Source organism: Peromyscus leucopus, chromosome 13, assembly GCF_004664715.2.
Source record: "Peromyscus leucopus breed LL Stock chromosome 13, UCI_PerLeu_2.1, whole genome shotgun sequence".
Lineage (NCBI taxonomy): Eukaryota > Metazoa > Chordata > Mammalia > Rodentia > Cricetidae > Peromyscus > Peromyscus leucopus.
Window position 1 is genome coordinate 27,317,280 of NC_051074.1, and position 26,411 is coordinate 27,343,690.

Consider the following 26,411-nt stretch of genomic DNA (forward strand, 5'->3'; position numbering starts at 1 on the left):
AGCCGCTGGCGGCGGACTTCTCTCTGAGCCAATTTCTAGAGAGAAATGGGCTTTGGGCCACTTCCTTGGGGTTGCTGCGGGCTGCTGCTCACAGGGGACCCAGAATGAACACTTGTGGTGTCTCGGGATTGCGGGGCTCAGTCAGACCAGCAACTCCAGGTTAAGCACCAGCTTTGGAGCTGTGCACTCAAAGTTATGTGTCTAGGAAAATCACAAATGGCTACAGGGAACAGTCTTCCGTCTTCCGGGAAGGCTTAATTCCCAGAGCGTTGCTGCTCAGCTGCCCCGCTTCCCTGGAGCCGCGGTTCTCGACTCCAGCCTCAGAACCACCCAAGGATTATGGACAAACAGCTGCATCTCAGAGGCGCTCCTTGGCTGGGCCTGGGGTGGGTCTTGAGGGGACGCATTTCCAAGATGCTCCTGAGAAAACCTCTCCAAGGAAAACCGAACCGGATGCCCAGGGAGTGAAAGAAAAGCAAGGGTGGTCATGGGCGGGGACGAAAACAGAGCGGGCAGACTTTCCCAGGCCCTTCAGAGTGTCATCGTTTGGGCCAGTGAGATGGTTCAGTGCATAAAGGCACCTGTCACCTGGGGGATCCACATGGAGGAAGAGAAGCAGCAACTCTCCCTCTGACATCCACATGTATGTATACACACACTCAGGCACACATACACACACATGCACTCATACACACAAGAACACACGCATGCTGGGCAGTGGTGGCGCACGCCTTTAATCCCAGCACTTGGGAGGCAGAGGTAGGTGGATCTCTATGAGTTCGAGACCAGCCTGGGCTACAGAGTGAGATCCAGGAAAGGCGCAAAGCTACACAGAGAAGCCCTGTCTCAAAAAAAAAAAAACAAACCCAAAAAACAAAAAAAGAACACATGCATGCACACACAAACACATTCATACATACACTCAAACACACATATATGCTAACACATATACTAACACACACGTCACAATACACTCACACAAACATACATTTTCACTCACACACACAGACACACTCACGTGCATACATACCATTGATACACATACCAAACACACAGCATACTCACATACATACACATACCACACAGACACATATACTAAATAAACATGGACATATATGCATGCTTACCACACACAGATAGATACACACACACACACACACACTCATACATACTCACATACATTGTCACACATACATGCACACACACACATGCTCACTCACACACAGAGACACACACAGACACTCACACACACAGACACTCATATATACATATGACATACACTTATACATACTCATACGCACACACTCACAGAGGGAGAGATAAATGTAATTTTAAACATTAAAAAAGAATCGCATTGACCCTGCTAATTATTTTTGCTCTCTTGTCACAAGCAAGAAAACATAGACTGGATGGGTGAAGTGAGTTGCCCAAGTTCATTCTCAAGTGGTTAGAGTGGAAACTTCTGGGGCCTTCGATTCCACACACACCTTCCCAGCATGCAGTAACAGCCAGCCACTCTCTCTGGCAGTTTCTCTGGCCAAAGCAGTGATCCACCTGGAAATATTCCAGAAAGCCCTGAAGCCCAGGGAGGAAGTAACTGACCTCCCCACACAGCAGACGCATGCTTGAGCGTCTACTTCAGTGCAGGTAGACACGTCTCAGGCTCCCTGTCACCCTCACCCACTCACAGAATCCCTGCACACAGAGAAACAATTGCCCTGCACATCTTGCACATTTGAGCAGAGCATCACGCTAGAAGAATGTGTAACCTCAGGAAAAAAAAAAAAAACTCTGCTCCTCAGAGCATTAAGATGGAATGTGAAAATGTGTGTGTGTGTGTGTGTGTCTGCCAGTAGATGACAGGCTGCAGGAACCCTTTCAGATAAGGCTGCACCCAGCAGAACAGACTATCTCCCTCTGGAGAGAAGGGTGTGGTAGGCCGCATCCCACCCCACCCCACCCATCCCTTAACCCTGAGCCAGGAGCTGGAAGGTGAGGGGGGGACTTGCTCCCCCATGTGCCCATGCAAAGGAGGGGTGTAGCTGCCTCCTCCAGCTCACCATCGCCCAGCAAAGTCTCCCAGGTTCCCACCCTGCTCTGACTGCGCGATCCACACCCACCTGGCCCCAGTTGCAGGGGTCTGGTGGTCCCCTTCAGGTCGGCCGCCTGACAACAGCTCAAGTTAGAAATCCTTCCGGCCCGCAGCAACAACTGGAAAAGGTCAGGCAGCCACCTTCAGACACCGGAAAGCTCCGAGGAATTTCCCCGGACATTAAGCGGCAGGCCCCTGAGGTGACCTTGGGGCCTTGCTAGAGGGTCCCCAGGTCTGGGTGAGGGGCCTCCAGGGGCGCAACATAGGATGAGCCAAGCCTCATAAACCTATTGGTATTTTTCCCAGCTGAAGTGGGGTTCTTGCTGACATAACACTAGTCTGAGGGGCTCCAGAGGTTGGGAGGAGCCAGGACAATGTCCAGGAGCCCTCATCACACAGGGAACTGCAAGGGAAAAAAATCCTACCACAGACTTTTACAAACTTTCAGGGGTGTGACTTAGTGACCGAGCGCTTGCTGGCATGAAGGCCGAGTTCCTTCCCACGCGCCACGTAAGAATAGTCAAGGCCTTTACCTCATGCACATTTCAGAACTCCCCAAGCCGATATGAAGTGCAATTGAGTCCGGGAGCCCCAGATCCGGGCTCCATTTCCTCCTTCAGGAAACACACCCATCTCCCTGGTACCTGGGGCCTCCGGGCACTGGGGGAGTGAGGCTGAGCCCACACAGTCTGGTGTCCCCACGTGACGGAGCTGAACTCACAAGGGAGGGGCTCACTAGCTGCTGATGAGACAGTTAGCTCACGTCCCCAGGGTAGGGCAGCCACACCGAGGAAACAGCCAAGGCAGCGATTCCAAGGCTGCTGGGCTAACTCAGGTCACAGCCTGGCTCCCTCCCCAGGCTCTCCCAGTTGGGACCATACATGTCAGTACCCTGTGTGGACGGAGGAGCCCTGTCGACCTCTGAGGCAGACATTTGTTTCAATGAAGGAGCCTGAATACAGGAGCTGGAGAGATCAGTTAAGAGCACTGACTGCTCTTCCAGAGGACGCGGGTTCACTTCCCAGCACCCACCCAGCAGCTCACAACTGTCTAACTCCAGTTCCCTGGGATCTGACATCTTCATGGCAATGCACATAAAGTTAAACAAATCATAAAAAAAAAAAAGAACCCAAATACACACAGCACCATCACCCCGGCCCCTGGTTCACACTGGGGTTCCTGCTTGGCGCTGTGTAGTTGAGAGTTGGAACAGAGTGGCCTGTAGCCATGACTGCAGTGTCTTTCACTCCCCTAAAAGTCCCCTGACTACTTATCTTCCTCATCCTCCTCCCCCGAAGGGACCTTGGTTCTTGCTTTCTCCGTTTTGCCAGAACGTCTCATAGCTGTAACCACTGGGTTCTGGGCCTCTCAATCTGGCTTCCTTTGCTAGGAAGGCCATTTCAAGTTCCTCCTGGCTTTTTGTGGCTTGACAGATTTGCATATAATATGCAGGCAGCCTACCACTGAGCTACACTCCAGCCCGACAGCATGTCTGGTTAAGGCTGAATAATAGCCCATTGTCTAAAACATTATTCCAAAATACAGAGTTGTCCTCTTGCAGGATTCCAATTAATAATTGTTAACCACTAATTGGATCAATAGTTGGTTAATCAAACAAAAGTACATTTGCCAAAGTTTGTGTGATCTAATGTGGTGATATATTGAGTACCCCAATAAAGCTTACCTAGGGATCAGAGGACAGAGGCAGTGGTGGCACACACACACACCTTTAATCCTATCACTCGGAAGGCAGAGATCCATCTGGATCTCTGTGAGTTCAGGGCCACACTGGGCTACAGGAGAGAAACAGAGCAGGCAGTGGTGACACATGCCTTTAATCCCAGGAAATAATTTGGCAGGACACAGAAAGGTATATAAGGTGTGAGGAAACAGGAACTCGATCTCTTGAGACTGAGGATTTCATAGAGGTAAACTAGTGGCTGGCTGTCCTGCTTCTCTGATCTTTCAGCTTTCACCCCAATATATGGCTCTGGGTTTTTTATTATAAGACCTTTTAAGATTTGTGCTATAATCTAATATCCTATTTTCAAAAGAAAACCATTCCTCTGGTCTAAGCAGCTAAGAATTCTTCAGTCTCCTCAGAGCTAAACTGAGCTGCACACCTCTGGGTTCAATATGAACTACACAGCAGCCATATTGGTGACCCACAGGTGACCCAGGGCTGTGCTGTCCAAGGTGCCTACTAGCCATACCAAGCTCTTTAAATTTACATTAAATAAATTTAAACATTTAATTCCAACAGCCACATTTCAAGTATATAACAGCATAAATGTTATCACAGAAAACCCCGCCAGACAGAGCTTGCTGTGGTAGAAATACACAAGATTATTTATGAAGCTGCAGGGGTCATCAGTGAGACCCTGATTTTTCCGACCGCTATCAAACCATCCTTTCCGAGCCCAGTAGACTGCGGGCAGATAGCTTGTACAACAGACCATGTAGAACGCAAAGAGAAAGCTTGCCCGAGAGGACCACTGACTGCTGTTAGGGACCAGCCACACAGTGGACCAACACTGCATTTGACATTCACCTATATTCTATTCACTAAAACATGGCACAGATCCAGAGCCCAGGACCCCCCATGGGGATACACTTCAGCCTGGGACTTTTCCAGAGAACATACTTTCTAGTAAGTTCTTCCCCTTCCATTCACCGGCCTTCCAAAACCTGGAGCCAACTTTTCTGGCTTCATTTGTTACGTCCAGTCCCAGGAACCACACGGAATGAGTCATCTCAGAGCATCCTAGGAAATAAATGTCTATGCCAGCAAGTCACTTTTCCCCGTTTACCCTCAACTCAACCTCATTACATAGCTGAGCACGACCTTGAACTGTGAATCCTTCAGCCTCCATCTTCTGAGTGTTGGGATCACAAACATACACCACCACGCCTAATTGTGTATGGTGCTGGTGAATTAGACTCAGGCCTTTGTGCATGCTAAGCAAAAACTGCTAATAGAGCCATGTCCCAGCCAACAATTCATTCTTTTGTTGAGACAGGGTTTCTCTGTGTAGCCCTAGGTTATCCTGAAACTCACTCTGTAGACCAGGCTAGCCTCACACTCACAGATTCTCTTACCTTTGGCCTCCCGAGTGCTGGGATTAAAGGTGTGCACCACCACCACCCGGCTAGCAATTTACATGTTTCAAAATAAAATTTCAAAATAAAATTCAAAATATGTCGTAACATACATACGACATAAATAAATAAGTAAATGCTAAGATGCTAAATTTTATGTATTTATTAGCCCCGGGGATTCAAACCCAGAGCATCACGTATCCCGGCAAATGCTCCATCTCCGAGCTCACCCGTCTTATGGTAACCACCTTTACGTGATGATTGGCTCTGTGGCACCTGGCACATTGATGGTGTCCCCCTCCAAGCCCTTATCTTCCCAAATGGAAACCCTGTAACCACTGAACAGGAACTCCCTGACCCTCCCTATTCTGTAGCCTTGGCGATCACTTCCTCTGTGAGTTCAACGGCCCTAGGTGCCTCACGCGCAGATTCTTAAAGCGCTTGTCTTTTTGTCTGAATTTTTTTCACCCCCACGTGGTTCTTGCATGTTGCAGGGCGTGCCCACATTTCCTTCCCTTTTTATAAGCAGTTCACTTTTGCAAAATTGGTCTCATTAAGAAACTGACAAGACAGTAGACTGACTTTTCTAGGAACCACTGACATGTTTTTCTTATTTATTTTATTTATTTTTTTTTTTGGTGGGGGTTTTTGGTCAGTGAATGAACAAATAAATGAGCTTTTTCTGGTTGACCCTCTGCCAAAAGCAAACGCAGTCAGGCAGCAAGGGCTGTAAAAGTTGGAAGTGATTTCAAAACTGAGGATTTGGAATTTCAAAACGCTTCCCACTTGAATCTCGTGTCTGACTGAAAATCAAATGGCCATTTTAAACCATGGCTATCTCCAAAGATGGTCTATGAACATTAGGAGGTGGATCTGATCTCTGGGCCCCTCCCATGGCTCCACTCCAAAGTCAAGATCCTCTTTACAGCTTAAAGCACAAACTCAGACTCAAACTCTTCATCCTTTTCTGCTACATTACACATTTTTAATTGGGTCGCTGCACAGAGAACTTCACAGGGGAGCAAAGACATGTGAAATACATCACTTGGCTTTTTAGGAAAATTCTCCTCAACTTTAAAAGGCCAGAATGCTTAGGCCATGATATTTTTTGCAACATAAAATGTAGATGATGAATCTAAATGTCAGGTTAATGAGCCTTGATTAAAGTCAGATTACAAGAAAGTTTTGTGTATGTTTTAAAGTAACAGATCCTAGATCAAAGCAATGTGTTCGGAATGAAAATGTCCTTCTTGAAGGGCCGTCTAGTTCCCAGTACAAAGATACAGTTGTTGGAGAAACCATGATTATAAGCTGATGGCTTTTCTATTTCCTCCTGAATTAATTTCCTTATGTACTTAGGGGCAAGTTAGGTTTCAAAACCCCAAATCCTTTTCACCGAGCAGCATTTTGCCCTGACCATAAAATAAGTAGGTTTCTCCCACAATTTCTAATTATCCTGGGGAAAAAAAGAACAATCTTCATTCCTAAAGAAAGGACTAAAGAAAACCACCGAGGTTCAGTGGGGAGCCTGCCCTGAAGCAGCTGCAGCAGAAAATGGAGCTGTGATCATTAGATTTCCTCAAAGATGGGGACCTGCCTTCTGAGCAAACTCCAGCACTGAAGATGAGGTCATCTGGTGCTGGCCACATCCAGCCGGTTAACTATCGCTTAAGGCTGTGTTCCAACGGGCCACATTCTTAGCTTTGGGAAATGCATCCCCAAATCAAGTCACTGGGTGTTGGGAAAGAGAAGGCGTCTGAGTCTGAGCCAGCTCTCTATGGGAGACCCATCTCTGTTGTGAGCTCCTCCCCCAATCTATACTTTTCCACTTCTCATACCCCTACCCTGTTTCCTCATTCCTCGCAGAAGAATCACAGGGAATCTAGCTCCCAGTCACTCCCTAATGAACTCATCCTTATGTTCCCACAGTGTGAACCATGAGAACATCTGTTGACGGGGGCCGGGGAGCAGACATTCATCATCGATGCAGCTTCTCATGGTCTGTAAGCCCAGCCTTTCTACTCAGAGCCACTGAAGAAGTAATTGATTTTTAGTTATGTGTTGTTGTTGTTTGTTGTTGTTATTGTTGTTGTCGTTGTTATTGTTGGTGGTGGTGGTGATGGTGATGGTGATGGTGGTGTGTGTGTGTGTATGTGTGTGTGCATGTTAACTCCTAGAGCCTACAATGTATGTGTGGAAGTCAACTTGTACAAGTCAGTTCTCTCTTTCCACCACGTAGGGTCTGGGCACCAAATTCTCAATGCCAGCCTTGGTGGCAAGTACCTTTACCCACTAAGTCATCTTGCTGGCCTAAGAATTCTATTTCGATGATTTACCTTCTTTAATTGCTTGGATTCTCCTACAAAAAAAACAAATCACCATAATTGCAAAATTCTGTTTCCTCAACTCAAATGTTCATGACTTTGCAAACTCTGTCCCTCCCCTTTCAAAGCTCAATGCTCTCCATACAATGCACCCCCCCCCATCCATGTTTTCAGAGCTACATTGGGATGGTGGATACTACACAAGATTTGACGGTGCCATCCCACCACTAATTTTTCAGTGAAGTCTCTGAACTGCGGCGAGTCTTTAGCCCACACCTGTAGCCTGGTTGTTAGGATTCTGCCACTCCTACAGCTGCATGACCGTACATGGTCAGCTGAGTAGCCAAGCAAGGGGTCTTACGTCATCCATGCGTGGTCATGGCATACGTGGCGGTGTAGCTCCATAAGTCCACATGTGCTTGTGCAGGGAAATCCTTAAAAAGTCGGTCACAGACTCCTCCCCTCTGTTCTGCTCTCTCCTCCTCCCCCCCTTTCTCTGTCCCTGGCGTGTGTCTTTCACAGGCCTGGTCCCTCTCTTCTTTCTCCCCGCCCCTCCTCCTAATAAAGCTCTGATACTGGGTTTTGTTGTGTCTCGTGACCTTTCTCGAACGGTAACAAGCGCCGCATTTAAAACCAACACTGGCGACAATCACTCAGAAGCGCAGAAAATCTAGGGACTGAAGAAGTTTCTCTGTAGCTACAAGAAGAGGGTCCTCTGCTGGGCCCATTCATTCCCACTTTGAAGTCACCATCATTATCCAAAGACTGAAAATACAAGGACACTTGTATCTGTTGTCTAAGTTAGGACCACACTGGGAAACAGGATGAAAACATTAGAACCAAGAAGTCTGGCGTTTCTCATACCCTGGCCATCCATGAATAATACAATGAGGTGAAGCCATTCTCACTCACCCGCGCTCTGCTGAGAAAGCAGGCGTTTTCTTTGGAAGCATGCTGCCACAGCCCTGGCCTCCACACCAGGTTCTAAGTATATAACAAGTATCATGAGTGGAGGGCACTACTTAGCAAGATAAAAGGAATTTGGGGTCTTGGGAGACAGCTTACTCAGTAAAGTACTTGACATGCAAACAGTTAAGCTTAGATCTCCAGCACATGTACAAAAAGCCTGGCGTGATAGCACACATCTTTAATTATAGTGTGAGGAGACCAGAGACATGGGGATTTCTGGGGCTAGCTGGCCAGTCTAGCCAATCAGGTTCAATGAAAGGCCATATGTTTAAAAAAAAAAAAAAAAAAAAAAAAAAAAAGAGGCAGAAAGCAACTGAAGAATAATTCTCAACATCTACCATTGTTGACCACATGTATATGATGGTTATGTACACACATGGGCACATAGATCTACACCCACATTTTTATCACATAAACAGAATAACTTTATAGGCTCTTAGCAGGGAGGGAGATGGGGTAGGCCCCATAGAAAAATAGGAAGTAAACACTTCCCCCAAGATTTACTGCAGGGTAGTATTGGAGTCCCAGGACACCTATAATATGCTGTACATCATTGGTGTTACAATCTTCAAAATCCTCATGCCTGTGTGGACTAATGGAACTACATTTTTATTAGAAATTTTGAAGGCATTGGGGACCCATTTCTAGGCCAATGCAGTATGGTTCTGAGAACTACCATAGAACCCCAGGTAGCTCAACAAGCCATGGATAGTTGTTCAAATTAACAGCCTCTGTGGAGTATTCCTTTACACTGTGTGAATATACGTCACTGTGATTGGTTTACCAAAGGAGCTGACTGGCCAATAGCTGGACAAGATAAGGTTAGATGGGAGAGCCAAACCAGTAGGATGCTGATAAGAAGGGTGGAGTCTCAGCAGTCACCAGCCAGACACAGAGGAAGAAGGACATGTACAAAATGAGGTAACAAGCCATGAGCCATGTGGTAGAGCATAGATAAAAATATGGGTTCATTGAAAATGTAAGAGTTAGTTAGTAACAATCCTGAGCTACCAGCCAAGCATTTATAATCACTATTGAGTCTCTATGTTGGTTATTTGGGAACTGGCAGGCAGGGAAAAAAAAAAGTCTGCCTACAAGTCTCTATATCTGAGAACTGAAAGCCAAACTCAGTGCATTCAAACTCAGTGCATTCAGTCTTAACAAGAGAAGGAAAATGCACATTCTGCCTCCATACCAGAAGGTACCAGAGTACCCAGGCCTACTCAGTGTCTTTCCTTGAGCCACCAGAATCCAATATGCCAAAGTTTTACCTATCTGGAAACCATATGCACAAGAAACACACAAAATCTGCCACCTAAAACATCAGATGTTTTACCTGTTCCATCATTGCCAAAGGTCAGATTCATCAGAGCAGTCAGGGCCTTTCTCTACTCAGTTGCCACAAACATAAACTGAGACCCAAATTTACCCCCCTTCTGTCTCCCAGATATGAAAGAATTAAATAACAGCCTGGAGAACTTCATACAAATAAAATTTCTATACAGTGGATTTGGTGTGTAAATAAACATGTTTGCTATAAAATTAAAAATACAAGTTCCTTCCATAATAGTGCCTTCAGTTGGCCACATGATGGGGTTAAACCCCAACTATCAAGGGACGAGCAGGGAGGGCACAAAAGCCAATGTCGGAAGCCCAGTGTGGCAATGCACAACTGTGATCCTAGTACATGGGGAGACAGTCAGGAGGGACCGAGAGTTCTAAGTCAGCCTGGACTTTGTAGTGAGATTCTGCCAACACACACACACAATTTTAAATGCAGTCGTTCTGTGACCACCACATAATCCAGAAGCTCCTTCCCCTCCCTTACAACAGACAGCCCTGTCTCTCAAGATCTTTAATAGTAGAGCTGATCAGCATGTCAAGAAACATTCAGAATTGCTTGACCCAGCCCTGGGCTCCCCTCCACATTCTCATTCATTCATTTGCTAAGGAGAGTATGGAGTGGAACTCACTACGTGGCACTGGCTGGGCTAAATTGCGTCCCCACGCCCAAAGGTCTTAGAATCCTAGGCTCCCAGTACCTCCGAAGGTGACCTTACTTGGTAGAGGATCCCATAGCAACTCAAGATTGTCAAATTATGGTGAGGTCACTTGGACAGTGGTTCATATTCATTAAAGGGGGGATTAAAACACAGGGGTATGTACTTAGAGAGATGATGTCATGAGGAGCCACAGGGAGAAGATGGCAGCCTTCGGGAGACCACGGAGGGAGGGCCTAGAATAGATCCGTCCCTCCCTCCTCCCCACCTCTGGAGGAAGCTGCCTTGATGCATTACTCCATCGGGTAGGCTCTTGGCTCATGTCTATGGTGACACCACCCTTCTCTCACACCTGCACACATTCTGCTAGAACCTTCCTTCAAATACCTGCCAAGATGTCAGGGTTTCCAAACAAGTTCTCCGATTCCTCCCGGCTGGGGATGGTTTCTGCCATTTCTGAATATTTCTAACATCTTTCTACAATCTTCCCTTCATTTCATAATCACTGCTCTTGCCTCACTTCATCTAGTGGACATGAATTTCTGACGGGCAGGAGAAGGGTCCTTGGTTGATTCCCATGGCCAACTAGTCTGGGGATCAGATGTAGGCCTGACACAAAAACATTTGTTTAGTCGAATGGAGTAGACAAAGCAATTGAATTACAAGTCTTCTCCTAGCTCCACTGAGCTTCCTGCGAATCACAATGGCTTATGCCACTTAATTTACGCATCCCTAATCTCACTTTTTTTTTTTTTTTTTTGAGACAGGGTTTCTCTGTGCAGCTTTGACTGTCCTGGAACTAGCTCTATAGACTAGACTGTTCTTGAATTCACAGAGATCCACATGCCTCTCTGCCTCCAGAGTACTGGGATTAAAGGCGTGCACCACCACTACCTCACTAATTTCACATTTCTAAGACTATGATTGTGATGTATGTTTTTAAACTCCATTATGGTTTTTAATCTCATGTCTGCATATGTTGTGTGTTTAGCATCTCAGCTGTCCTTCGGAAAAAGTAACTTTATGATCAATGTAAACGATCTACTGCTCTGTAGCTCATGGTAAGTCTTCAGCTAGAGTGTAATTATGTACAAAAGGCAGTGTCTTTATGATGGAAAGACACTTAGCAATGATAGGTTATCAACAACAGGTACAGAGTACAACGCAGATAGAGCTCAAAGGAATTATGCTCAATTTAAAAAGCCAGACCAAATCAAGACCATAGTCCATGTGATAGTGGATTTTGATAGAAATCTAGTGATATTTACAGAAAACTCTAGAACATCCCAAATTGAGCTATAATAATTAAAAAGAAAGCAAATATTGGCAGCTTCTGTTGAAGATTTATTGGTGAGGGCAGGTGGAGGGATTAACAAAAGGTTTGAGAAGATTTGGGGAGCCATGGACACCAGCCCGAAGGTAAACTCACCCACCATGGGGCGGCCCCATCCTACATCAATCACTAAGAAAACAACATACAAGCGTGTGCACAGCCTGATGTTATGGAGGCGTTTTTCTCAATTGAGCCTCCCTCCTCTCCAATGGCTCTAACTTGTACTAAGTTGACAAAAAGCTAGCTGGGACAATTGACCTCTTGTCACCTTGACACACACAGATCACTGTTGAGCCACAACTTTCCCTTTCTTGTTCATCCCAAGATCATACATGAATATCAATATCGCAATAAAAAAAACATTTTACGAACTTGAAAGGGACTGCAGTCTTCATACATTCAAACACTTTAAAAATTCGGGTTCTTGAAGTGATGTGTCAGGGAGCCTGCGTGGGTCTGACCTCGGTCCTTCGCACGTATGTTACGGTTGTGTAGCTTGGTGTTCTGGTGGGACTCCTAACAGTGGCAGTGGGGGCGGTCTCTGACTCTTTTGCCTGTGCTTGGGACCCTGTTCCTCCTACTGCTCTTTTCTGAAGAGAACCAGAGGAGTGGGTCTGGGGGAGAGGGGAAGTGTGGAGGGAGGGGCTGGGAGGAGTGGGGGGAGGGGAGAGTGAGGTTGGGATGGAATACATGAGAGAATAAAAAAATTTGTCTCTTTTAAAATCCAAACCCTTTTTGAGATCAGCCTTGTCTACATAGCAAGTTTCAGAGATAGCCAAGGACCCTGTCTCAAAAAAAAAAAAAAAAAAATCAAAAAGAAAAAAATACAAAATGTTATAAAACTCCAAATTTTCTTTAAATGTTCAAAATTTCTCAAATGTGGGCTCCTGTAAAAATAAAAAAAATAAGTTCATACTTCCAGAGGGAAGAACCAGGGCCCACTGATAATCTAAACAAAGCAAAACCAGACTCCGACGGTGTAAACAGCTCAGTGTCTGGGATCCACTCATGATTTGCTACCCTCTCCAGCACACAGCTTGTCCTCTAGGCTCTGGCTCTCTCCACTCTGTTACCGCTGCTCTTCTTGGTGGTCATCCCGTGGTGCTGGCGTCTCCAAAAGGTTGGGGTCTCTTATTGCAACTAGGCCTTACTTTCACCAGTAACCTCTCCTGGGCTCTCTTCAGGGACAACCTTGCCACACAGTGCCAAGGCTCCACTGCTCTCCACGACCCCTTAATGACGTCAAAATTAGTACCACAAAATTAGTACCAGAGATAGCCAAGGACCCCTCAAAAAAAAAATCAAAAAGAAAAAAATACAAAATGTTATAAAACTCCAAATTTTCTTTAAATGTTCAAAATTTCTCAAATTCTGGGGTGACTCTTACACTACCAAGCTCAGCTGCCAGCACTAGGTAAGACCTTGGCTGCCTCTGGAACACAGTTTCTATGTGCTGACTCTGAGGAAACACTTCCCAGAAGATTTCACCTCAGTGATGCTGGCCTCTTCTTAATTACTTCTAATTTCTCAGCTTCGGCTGACCAGTGTGGATCGTCCCAGCAAAGCAAAGATTTCACTTCATTAGTTCTGGTCTCTTGCTAATCGCAGCCGATTCTTCAGCTGCAGCTGACCAGACACCATATAATCTTAATTCAAAATACCAAATGCCCCCAAAGTTTAAATTTAAATTTCCCTCTAAAACCTCACAAGTCTGGCCTGCATCGTCTGTATTGCCCTCAACATCTGATCTTCCAAACTCCCACAGAACAGCCCGACACTCAATGGCTTTTCTAGCCCACAGTTCCAAAGTCCTTCCACAATCCTCGAAAAACCATGATTAGGTCTGTCACAGCAATACCCCATAATCTTGGTACCAATTTCTGACTTAGGGTTGCATCTTACCTCTGACAGTCAAGATAGGACTTTTCTTTTTTTTTTTTTTTTTGGTTTTTTGAGACAGGGTTTCTCTGTGTAGCTTTGCGCCTTTCCTGGAACTCGCTTTGGAGACCAGGCTGGCCTCGAACTCACAGAGATCCGCCTGCCTCTGCCTCCCGAGTGCTGGGATTAAAGGCGTGCGCCACCACCGCCCCGGCAAAAGCTTTCTTTTATAAGTCGCCTGGATCATGGTGTTTTGTCGTCGTAGAAAAGTAACTAAGGGTTGGGCGGTAGTGGCACACGCCTTTAAACACAGCACTAGGGAGGCAGAGGCAGGCCAGATCTCTGTGAGTTCAAGGCCAGCCTGGTCTACAGAGTGAGATCCAGGACAGGCACCAAAACTGTACAGAGAAACCCTATCTCGAAAACAAAACAACAACAACAAAAAAGTAACTAAGGGCCAGGCAGTGGTGGTGCACACCTTTAATCCCAGCGCTCACAAAGCAGAGGCAGGTAGACATCTCTGAGTTCAAGGCCAGCCTGATCTACAGAGAGAGAGTTCCAGGACAGCCAGGGCTACACAGAGAAACCCTGTCTCAAACAAACAAAAGCAGAAAATTGGCTGATGAGATGCCCTAGTTGGTAAAGCTCCTGCTGCCAAGACTGACAAGTTCCATCCCCAGGACCACATGGTGGGAGGAAAGAACAGATGCCTATAAGTTGTCTTCTGACCTCCACAAGAATGCTGTGACATGCACACATACACACACCCCAAAACATAGTAAAAAGAAAATTAGCGTGTCAGGATTAGTGGCTTTCCAGTGACGGTTTTGATGTGGGGAGTTGGGAAGCATCTCGCTGTCTGGTTCAGAGAACAAGCCACCCATGCCATTCTGTGTTGCCTCCTGTACCAAAGTGAGAGGGAGCTCTGGGGTGTGTCTTTGACTTGCCTTCCCCAGGGATGCAATGTGATGATGCTGTCTCTGTTGCAAGGCCAGGCGATGTCGCAAGGCATTGTGATGGGAGAGAGAACGTGTGGCCTTGCCTGACCGCTTTGTGCTGACCCTGCATGCTGCTTCAGGAAAGTCCCTCCAAGGCTGGAGACACCTGACCACAAACCAGACCCGGTCACTGCCACTCCGGCAGGCTGAAATGTTCAGACTATTAAGAAAGGCTTGCTGCTCATGCTTGAGGACCGGATGAAGACCTGTACTGAGCAGATAGGAGGCCTCCTGTTCATCCCCAGGAAGGAAAAGGAAGGAAGAGCATGGGAGAGCGGCCTGGGCTTTCTGACTGGAGCCAGAGAAAGGCTTTAATGGAGACAAGCCTCCCATGAAGGGCTGGGTTTCATAACCACCCCCGCCCTGCGGTCTGTTGCAATCAGCAGTACAGCTCCAACCTCCTTTTCCCAGATACAGACACCAAAAGGATTCAGTTTGCAAAAAAAAAAAAAACAAGCAGTATTTCCCCCAACTGAGGTTTCGAAGGCATTTTTACCCCTTTATCTCATTATCTATGTCTGGCCTGTACAGTGAAACCATTTTCAGCTTGAAGGGAACTCCCCGCACTTTTTGTTTTAGAACCACCGTCTCCCTGCATGGTCTCGCCTGGCTATGGACAGCAAACGGGCCTCAAACTCACAGAGATCCACCTGCCCCAGCCTCCTGAGCACAGGGAATAGGGGCAAGCATCTCATTCTGTAAGGGGCCACACTGAGCTAGCCTCTACACAAAGGGATAACCAGGGAAGCCCACTCAAATCCAGGAAACAGGGAAACAGAGACGCCACAGCAGATTCTCTATTGTGGAACTGTGGGTTTGCCCAGACTGGTTTCCTCTTAGCCAAATGCATAATGAAATACATTGTCCTGAAAGGCTGACATGGCAAAGCAAACGTTTTAGGCGTAGTCCTCTGTCTTTTGGTATTCTTAGGTGGGAAAAAAAAAAAAAAAAAGAACAACCAGGTCCTTCCAAATGACACACCCCAAAAAGTTCGCCTTCTACAGCTGTTTTGAATGAGGAATTGGGTTTATCTGAACCCTCTCCTCCACTCACCCCCAACACCTCTCACCCCTTTAAATAAGAAAGGGACAAAGTTAGTGGCCAGTTTCATTTGAATCATTTTTCCTCCAGCGTGAACTGCTGTCACATCAAAAACTACTCTGTGACTCCCTGGGTCCCTCGCAGTAAAACCACTCTTTGTAACTACTCTTTTTGGGGGGGAGGGGAGGAAGGAGGGTTGGTTTTTCAAGACAGGGAGGGTTTCTCTATGTAGTCCTGGCTGTCCCAGAATTTACTCTGTAGACCAGGCTCAGAGATCCGCCTGGCTCTGCCTCCTAAGTGCTGGGATTAAAGGCGTGCGCCACCACCTCCTGGCTGTAACTACTCTATGTCATTTTAAAGATACCGTTTGACCCGTGGTTCACCGTTAACTTTAATCCCAGAAAACCTCTTCTTGAAAGAACCAAAGCAGTTAATTCTGAGAAATTGGGGGGGGGGGAGGTCATGTGACCAGCAGTTAGTCAGAACACTGACAGACTGGAAGCAATCTGCGGACTGGCAGGCTATCAGCCTAAGGTTTAAAACTCCTCATGGGAAGCAGGGCGGGACTGTTATGCTCTGTACCTACTGCATTATTTGCACTCAGCAAGCATGAGCGCATCTTAATATTCTCCATATGTGGGAGGTTCCTGAAGAATTAGGGAGGGAGTGTATATCTCAGTGGGTATAAGCTTATGTGCAGCAATTCCCGGATCCAATCCCCAGCACCCACAACCCAACCCAACCCAACCCAACCCAACCCACCAACCAACCAACCAACCAACCAACCAACCAACCAAGCAATGTAGCAGCATTTCAGTGGCCGAGGAAAGATCACTTGGGCACCAGGGCTGGCCAACCACGTCAACATCCTGACTGAGTCTTGATCTAGCACAGATCCTCAGGCGTGCAGAGGCAGGAATCCACACCTGGGGGGGGCGGGAGTCTTTGCTCCAGTGTGACTGCTGATGCGCACTCCCAAATGGACCTCACTGCGGGCTCTGTGCCCAACGCCACCTCCGAGGTCCCAACACTTCCTACAAGTTGGCCTTCAGCCCACCGTTTTCTCACTATCTGGGGTCACTGGGTTCTTTCTCTGTCTTTAGCACTCCCGTGACCTCTCAAGCCTTCAGAGACAGCACCACTGTGAGGCAAGAGCGTGGGGGACACACGAAGCCGATGCGTGGTCTGCCGGGGTGTGCCTCACGTCCTTGTGACAGCGGGGTTTCCAAACTCCTCTCAGCCAGACCGGCTTTCCTCATTTCTGCCTCCTCTCCACAAGCCTGCCTTTTAGTCCTGAAAAAGCACGGGCCTTAGATGCCTGGTAACTTATGGCAATGGTGCTGAGGGTGGTTGGTATCTGGGACCTCAGGCCAACTGCCTGCCGGAACCTCCTGTCTTCTCTGCCAAAACATGTTGCTGCCATCCCGCAAGCTTGGATTGAAGCCACCAAGGGGAGCCTGCCCTGGATGGTTTATCAGTTCCCGGCTCCCCACAGGCCAGGCTACCCACACCCACCTGCCCTTTTCTGGCTACCTCAGTATTTTAACCACGTGCTAACGCAGGGGGAAAATGTCAACAGAGAAAGACTAATTAATGGGATTAAAACACGTTTTAACAAGAAGCAACTGGGTGGTTTTGTTTTTTTTCTCCTTGTTTTTTGTTTTTTCAGACCATAGCTTCTTTTTAAATTGTATTCATTATCTCCAAGATGAAAAAGTTAGGCAGGGAAACACCAAAGTTCGAGTTTTTGTTTTGCTGGGATGTTGGGGACTGAATCCAGGGTCTTACACAGTGAGGTTATTTTTCTGAAGCCCAGCATCTGTCCTACCCACCCTCCTAACTGAGCTGGTAGCAAGAACGAAATAGTAACTAGGGGAATGTTCTGGAGAGAGTTTTCCAAACACAGCAACCTAGAAGGTAAAACAAACAAGAAACTTGGAAGGCAGTTTTGCGTTCTCTAGGAAGATACAGCCCTAAAGGGCTGGAGGATGGGAATCCCCCCAAAAGACTCCACCGCAGCCACGTGACTTTCAGGTTTAAATGCTGGGTCCCTCTGGGTGTCCTCTGACACCATCCCAGCCTTCAGCAGGCGATTTGACGTTCCCTCAATGCTAAGGAGCCAGGCTCCAAACAGCGAGCTGTGTACAAAATGTTTGTTTAAAAGGAGAAATACCCCTCTGAATTAGATGGGATTCTGTTTCTGGAGATGTAGAGAGGGGAAACTGTCTGGAGGAGATGTCAGCCCTTCGGGGTTTTGTTTTAGCCTTAAGCTTCCTGTACTTGAGAAGGGAAGAAAAAAAAATACTGTTTTTCCTGGCGAGGACTGGTCCTTAATAGACAACTTTCTCTCCAACTGGATGACCATCTGTTCCCTTGGAATCTGAAGTTAGAAAGTGTCTTGGAACTTGACCCAGACCCAACACCTGCTGCAGATTCCTGGGGTACGTTTTCCCCAGCAGCCACAGGCTCTGAGAGTACCCCACCCAGATCCCTCTTGGGGCTTGTCTTCTTAATAGGGCTGAGCTGGGGGTGTGGTCAGTGGTAGAATACTGACCTAACCTGTGAAAGGCCCTGGGATGAGGGGGGGGACACACACACTAATATGACAATTGTTGTTAGAGAAGGAGACATACAGAAAAAGCAGAAAGAAGGCAGGTAAAGCCAGGCAGACATGGCGTGGAACTTGAAAGCACTAAGCAAGGAGCCTTCTCCGAAGCCTGCTTGGGTCCCTACTTCCAAAGCCAGCCCTTCTTCTCACAGAGTTCTGCGCAGCAGCCTCAAGCCCCAACCCGCCATCATCCCCATTCTCCTGAGAACAAAGACTGTTCTCTCCCTTTCTCTTGGCAGCATTCTGGACTGTGGCTTTACAGAATGGGTGCTGAGATAGAGCAGCCACAGTGACCGGACACTGGAGCCAATGTCTGTCACCCCAGCCCTCGGGAGACCGAGGGAGGAGGACCTCAAATACAAGGCTAGCCTAGGATACAAACAACAGCAACCAAACAAGAACCAAGGGCCAGACAGGCGGCACTTGCTGCTCTTACAAAAGACCCAGGTTCAGTTCCCGGCACATACCTGGCAGCTCTTGACCATCCATCCGTAACTCTATGGGCTCCAGGCACATGGGTGGTGCACATACATATACTTGCAGGTAAAACACCCCCACACATAAAAAACAAGTCTTAAAAAGAGAGAGAGAGAGAGAGGCAGAACACCTCAGCCGTCATGAGCTTCCATAAATGGGTTCTCAGATTCCAAGTTTTAGAAATGCGTTAGGGCTGCTTAGATGGCTCATTAAGGTAATGAAACTTGCCACCAAACCTGATGACCTGGGCTTAACTCCCAGTACCCACACAAAGGTGGAAAGGAGAGAACCACTTCCTCCAAGTTGCTTTCTGAAGCTGATACAGTGCTGTGGCACACAGTCACACACACACACACACACACACACCGCCCCACATAAACACATACAGTAAAGAAGGAAGAAAGAAGAAACTGACCATGGCAGGAATTCTCTCAGATCTTTGATTTGCTTCCTACCCGATGCAGGAACCAGAAGCGAGCAGCCGAGCGTGCAGGTAAAAGCAATCATTTCCTCAAGAGGAACTTGCCCTCAGCTGACTCTCTCCTGGCTCTCTTGAGCCTCACTCAAGAATCCCAAGCCGGTTCTGGGAATCCGGTGCCTGTGGTGTGACACCTTGCACAGCCTTGGTGCAGTGGGAAGGGGCTTGGACCTGCCTAGGCTCAGTATGCTGGGCTCTGCTGACTCCCCATGGGAGACCTCGATTTGGGGGATGTGGGGATGTGGCGTGGCTTGGGAAAGAGGGCTGGGGTGGGAGGAGGGAGGGGGGTCTGTGGATAGCATGAGAAGTGAGTAGAAAATTTCTTAATAAAGAAAAAAAAAGTCTAGGGGAAAAAAAAAAAGAATCCCAAGCCGGGTGGCTGGAAGTCCTCACTCCTCTATGGAGTGCACCGCAAGGCAACTGTATAACATAAAGGCAGATACTGCTTCCAAATTTGAGGTGTAAGCCCCTGGGGAAGCAAGTACTGCTGCCCTCGGGGAGTTTGCCAGACCAGCCCTCAAGTAACTTGATCCCTCAATGATAAACAGTTGTGTTAAGCACCTAGCTACAGTCACTGAGAAACCCCTGCTCTAACCAGGGCTGGAACAGGATCGGCCTTAGTTCCCTTACTGGGAAACAGTGACGGCCATACTTGTAGGCAGAATTGGAACGGTGTACCACTACATCCTCCTTCGAAGCCAGACTGGCCAGTAAGCTGGGCAGAGGAACATTGACCCAGGCTGTGCCCCGGAATCAGAGTCCTTAGACCAGAAGTTTTCAGCCTGAGCCTAAGAACACTAGAAAATGCAGAAATTTACATTACGATTCATAACAGTAGCAAAATCACAGTTATGAAATAGCAACAAAAATAAATTTACGGCTAGGGGATCACCCCAACATGAGGAAGTATATATTCAAGGGTCGAAGCATTTGGAAGGTTGAGAACCACTGCCTTAGACCCATGTTCCCAGCTGCTTACCATCCTTGATCCTCCCTAGCGTGTCCCACAGACTGAGGTCTTATAGGGTGATTGGTAAAACTGCCCTCTGGAGTGGGCAGCCTGGAGGCCAGAAATCTCAGCGATGAAGCTGTCCTGTCTGGAGGTTAGTCTTGCTTTGGTTTCTGTTTCTCTTGTTTGGTTGGTTCTTGTTGTTTAAATTATGTGTATGCCCGTGTGTCGTGGGCAGATATATGCACATGAGTGCAGTGGTCCTTGGGGCTCAGAAGAGTGTGACAGAGCCCCTAAAGCAGAAGTTCCAGGTGCTTGTGAGCCCCCCAACACAGGGACTAAGAACTAAAGTGGGGTCCTCTGCAACAGCATCTTGTGCTCTTCACTGCTCGAGGCCATTTGCCCAGACTGTTTTTTTTTTCTATTTTTGAGATGGGGTCTCATATAGCCCCACCTGGCCTCAAACTCCCATGGATGGTCTTGAACTTCTGAATCTCCTGTCCGCACCCTCCAAATGCACCACCACGCCTGGCTTGGCCCTAGCATTTGTAAATGCCTTCTCTGCTACCAGATCCAGGCTCTGGACTGTGAGCACAGAGGCATGCTATCAGTCACCTTCCCCCAGAACAACTGTGCCTGAACAGCAGGTTCAGTTCAGGTTTGCAACACCAATATACGGGCCATCGGAGCTATGCACTCTCTCAAAAGTCAAAGCTGGAATGTCCAAACCACAGCTGAGGGGAAGAACCAGACCACACGCCCAGAGAGCTGTAATGAGAGAGTGTCCACAGATACCTGTCTCTGCGTGTTTTCCCAGGCTTCATTCACAACTCCAACAGGAGCAACACAGACAGTCCCCAGATGGTCTGGGACCCATGGAGCCTATCAGCAGCCATACAGTTCCAAGGGCAAAGGTACTGCTTTATCCAACAGTGAACTTGAACAGAGGCTGCCTGACCCACATCGCCTTAAACGTCTACCCTCCCGCCCCTACCGGAAACAGCATGCAAACCTCTAACAAATGGAATAAGGCCACAACTACACATGACACATGATGAATCTCAAATGTCTCAACAGGCCAGGTGTGTTGCTACGCCTGTAGCCCCGGCCACTCAAGAGGCTGAGGAGTCAGCAAGTGGATTGAGTGTAAGCTTTCAGCCTGGGCAATGCAGGGAGACCTCCTCCCAAAAATAGGTAAGTGAGCTAGACATGGCGGTGCCCACCCGCTGCCCCACCACTGAGGAGACTGAGGCAGGGGAATGGAGAGTTCAAGGCCATAGGAGGATTATATAGAGAGACCCTGTCTCAAAACACCAAAAATTAAGACAGGCAGACAGACAGACAGACACACAGGTCTCGTGCTAAGGGAAAGGAAGAAGCTAATGTCAAAAGGTTCCGTTTGTGTCACACCTTCTTCCGGCTAGGCAGTTGGAGAGGACAGCACATTCACTAGCAGGCCGTGGGTACAGGGACTGTCTCCTCGACTGGTCACAGCAGCAACGACCCAGCTGTATTCATTTGCCGTAACACATGGGCTGGGGCGCTTCCCATGGTGACTGCTACAGTATGTGAAGAATACTTTAAAGTGCAAAGGGCGAGGAAGCAAAAGGAAAAAAAATCCTAAGGAACACAAGCAAGGCTGGCCAGAAGGGTGAGGGCAGGGGTCTCTTGATGGTGTGAGAAAGCAGAACAACCCCATCTCAGAAAGCCTGAGCCCTAGGTTTGGGCAGCAAAAGCAAACTCATGATGCTTGCGTCTAGGTTCCCTGGACATCCTCCCCAACGCCAGAGCTGCTCCATGGACTGGACGCCCCCAAATACCACAAATGCTAACAGCTGTTGGTCCAGCAGGAGGTTCTGGAACTATCCAGAATCACTGCCATGAAGCATGAAAGATGCAAGAAAGATGAGATGTGTAGTCCTGTCCAGGGAAGAAATACAGTCATTTTCTCCCCAGCAACCAATCAAACATGAGTACAAGCAGGAGGGCTTCAATCCACAGCAGGCCCTTCCTTCTCCATTCCTGCTGGTCATGGGGGCCAGCAACACACACATACATACACGGGGGTGGGTGGGTGGGGGGTGACAACAGGGACTGTGGAGTTGAGGGTGTGGGAGGAAACTGAGGCGGCGAAAGAAAAGACCTGGACTTGGATGTAGGATCTGCTGCTTTCTAATGACTCTCAGGGATTGCTATAAAAATAGAAAAACACAGAGCACGTATTTCCACCTCAGTTCCAGGGACTTCAGCTGCCCAGTACCCCACAGGAAGATTTCCACGTCATTCAGATTCTCCTGTCTCCCAAAATATATTCCCAAAGTCAGCCTAGGACCAAGAAGGAACCTTTCCACACGTAAGAAGTTCCAGATCTGAGGAGTGCAGGAGGGTGCCAGCACAGCTGGTGTATGCCGTGTGCTGGGGAGTGAACCCCGGGGCTTGTGCATGCCAAGCAAGCACACTACCAACTGAGTTACATTCCCAGCCCCTGATCATCTTTTAAACAGAAAGAAAAGCTGGGAGTAAGGCCTCGTGTCTGTAATTCCAGCATCCCAGAAGCCGGGGCAGGTTAACCTCGAGTTCAAGGCCAGTCTGGGCTACATAGTGAATTTCTACATAGCAACATAGCAAGCCTTGCTTCAAAAAGTCAAATTAAAAAACACTTCAAAAAGTCAAATTAAAAAACAAACAAAACCACAATGACTACTGAGTGTGGTGACACATGATTTTAATCTCAGTACCTCTGGAAGCAGAGATAGGAAGATATGAGTGTAAGGCCAGCCAGGGCTACATAGTAAGACCCTGTCTCAAAAAAAAAAATTGCCTCCAGAAATGCAAATGTCTATGTATGTATGTATGTATGTATGTATGTATGTGTATGTGTGTGTGCAGGTGTGTCCAGTGTGTGTGCAGGTGTGTCCAGTGTGTTCAGTGTGTGTGAAGGTGTGTTCAGTGTGTTGCAGGTGTGTCCGGTGTGTTGCAGGTGTGTCCAGTGTGTTGCAGGTGTGTCCAGTGTGTTGCAGGTTTGTCCAGTGTGTTGCAGGTGTGTCCAGTGTGTTGCAGGTGTGTCCAGTGTGTTGCAGGTGTGTCCAGTATGTGCAGGTGTGTCCAGTGTGTTGCAGGTGTGCTGTGTGTGTGCACATGTGTGCAGTTGCAGTTGCTGATGGAGGTGGAGATGCCAGATAGCCAACTATCACTCTCCATCTTACTCTCTTGAGACAAGGTCTCTCGCTGAACCTGGAGCCGGGCTGGTGGTGAGCACTGGGATTATCTGGTAATCACCACCACCAGCTATTTACATGGGTGCTGGGGATCCCAGCTCAGGCCCTCAGGCTTGTACCACAAGCACTCTTTACCCACTGGGCCATCTCCCCACCCCGCTTCACGTCCCCGTCAAGTTCAATCTTTAGCCACTGAGCCACGGCCCCACCCTGCCTCCCCCAATAAGTTTTACTTTTGACAAAAAAAAAAAATTTGTTTATCTCTGAATTGTCATGGTAGGAATTAACATTATAGAAGAAAATGCAAAATGTAGTTCTGGTATAAAATGAGTGAAATTGTCCTGACTGACAATTCAATTTCTAATTTCAAGCAAATAAATTCTTCCAGATTGTGCTGAAGATTCAGTTTGTGTTTTGGTCACAGTGTAAAATCCTCCCTTGGTTCTCTTGTTACCAGCAGCTAGCCATGAGCTGTGAGGTCTAAATCTAAATATGGACCGATTTAAGGTAGTTCTGAGTCTTTGTGACGGCCAGGGGCTCTGAATCAGCCTCTTCCTCCATATGTTAGAAAGTAGAGACCTCCCGGTGTTTCCTTGAGTTTGTACGGCTTTCTTTTTGCCTCCCGGGAACTTTTAGTCCCTGCGGCTCCCCAGAGCAGCCTGAGTGGAATCCAGGGACCACCTCCTCCCCCCTACGTGTCTTCCGTCTCGTCTATCCCCTGCCCCCTGAAGCAGCTTGCTGGAACACAAGCTCAGCCTGTCCTGAGACTGGCCAGCGGCAGAGCTGACCGCCACTGACCATTCTGTGCAGCCCTGACAATGTGCTCGAAGACAAACAACTTATTCTTACTGGAAACAATCCCTGCCATCACGTGTCCCCAACAGCCTTTTATCCACATCAGCCGTCTCCTGAGATCTGACTTCCACAAAAACTCAAAGACCTTTCTGATCACAACTGGATGCTTACAAATGTGTTTGCAGAATCGGTACACTAACAAATCATTTCCCCTCTGCTTAGTTTTGTTTTTTTTGTTTTTTGTTTTTTGTTTTTCTTTTTTAGATACTGGAATCTTTTATAAGCCAAGAGATGGTTAACTCTTCCGCTTGTCTTCAAGACCATTCTATTCTGAGATCTACCTAGTGAATCCACAGCTCTAACTCGAGAAGAAAAGGAGTGTTCTAAAGCAACCTGGCGGGAGTGGCTGGGGGTTGGGGGGGTTAGTTTAGAAAACTATGATGCTGAAGAGGATAGTTGGGACAAAACTTACCTACGTCAGAACACCAACCAGTCAAACCTCTCAGCTAATCCTTCATCTAAAACATTTTAGAATCCTTCATGCGCCCCAGAACATGCAATATGGATCTAATTAGGTTCAGTTGCCTTATGTTAGTAATAAAATTGAAAGAGGGAGAGATGGGGGTAGGGCTTTGTTCATCCTCTCCTGTGGCCTGGATTGCAAACTCCCGAATTGTGCGCATCTTCAAGGTTCACACAGAACAGCACACTCTTAAATGGCCCGGCGTGGCTGGTAGCCAGCACAGTTCTCAGACTTTGCAAGGATTTATAGAGGGAGGGTCTGGAAGAAATTTGCACAAGGGCTGGAGCCCAGCGCCCCAACTCACCCACCCCTCCGGCCCGCGCACGCCCTCCAGGACTTACACCAGAGCAGATGGACAGGGCATCTGGTTCCAGGGACAGTTGTACTGAGCCTGAATAAAACTCTCGCTTCCTTCCTGAACTGTGCAGCTCACGTTCTTATTCACGATGTAGGCGCACCAGTTCCTGGGGTTGAAAGAGAAGGGCTGGGTAAACTTGGAGAACAATGAGGCACGGGGGGGGGGGACGACGACGGGGGGAGCGATGGACGGATGGACAGACGGACGGACAGATGGACCGACTAGCTGACCCAGCAAATTGAGGGTCACCCGGTCCGAAGGCAGGAGCGTGCCAAAGCCGCCACCCCAGGGTGCCTCTTGCATCTTTGGAGTATTAAAGAAGAGCCCTCACACCCCCGCGGACTCCAGGACGTGTTGGGGTTCAGCAGGGCACCACCCCACTGCCCGGGTCCGCTTCAGGATGCTCAAGGCGCCTGGTGGGGAGCACATGGTCATCCCCGGGTGGTGACGCCCCAAAAATCCATAGGGATCTCTCTGCTGCTGCCCGTCGCCATTGGCTGGGCAGCTCCGGAGCGTGCAGGCGAATTCGGAAGGGACCGGCAAGGACGCGGGATTCTGGGGCTGGAGGCGAGCAGAAGGGGCGCGCACTTACTTGTTCCTGGCGCTCGGCCGCGCGTGGTACCCAGGCTGCGAGCTCGCGTGGCACAGCCCCGCGCCGCCCAGGGCCAGCAGGGCCAGCAGGGCCGGCGCCCAGCGGCAGGGCGCGCGGGGTCGGGGCGGGGTCGCCTGCCACATCTTGCGCCCTACACGGTTGCAGGCTGCCGGGCAGCGGAACGGGCAGCGGGCTCGGGCGCTTGGCGGCCCCTCCGGCTCTTGGCCCCCACGCCTCCGCACTGGCCGCTCCTGTCCCTCAATGACGCACAGGTCCCCCCGGGTGCCGCCCTCTTTATTTCACTTCCCTCTCCGAAACGTGACTCTCCCGGCACCGTCTCTCGGCCCTTCGACTCTCCGCAGGGGGTTCGGGGGGAAAGAGCCAAAGGGTTAGGCACCCGGTTCTCGGTTACAGAATTTCCAATTACTTATTCCTTTGGTCCCTTCCCAGCCGCCAGCAGCTCCGCCTCTCACCTTCCAAGCCAGGCGCCCCAAGCCCCTCCGGAAGTGCAGCGAGCGTTGGACGGTCCCAACCTAGACCCCCGGGGCCTCCCTCCGGCAAAGAGCCCAGGATGGTTCCATCAGTTCCCCCGGGGGACCTAGGCAGGGGGCTCGGCTTGGATTTCTTCCTCTGAGGCCACATCGCCACCTCCCCAACAACCATTAAGGACTTGGGAGAT

The 26,411-nt window shown here is 48.4% G+C and overlaps 1 protein-coding gene across 1 annotated transcript in view; it reads right to left on the bottom strand.

Annotated features, from left to right (window-relative positions):
• Emilin2 (elastin microfibril interfacer 2) overlaps positions 1 to 26,166 on the bottom strand; it is a 60,467-nt gene extending 34,301 nt beyond the window's left edge. Inside the window, exons 1-2 of the mRNA XM_028874065.2 lie at positions 25,733 to 26,166; positions 25,124 to 25,246 (exon numbers count right to left, since the gene is read on the bottom strand). Of these exons, the coding sequence (XP_028729898.1) occupies positions 25,124 to 25,246; positions 25,733 to 25,875 (266 nt within the window). The 5' untranslated portion in view covers positions 25,876 to 26,166. The remainder of the gene's footprint in view (positions 1 to 25,123; positions 25,247 to 25,732) is intronic.
• Positions 26,167 to 26,411: the final 245 nt, after the last annotated feature.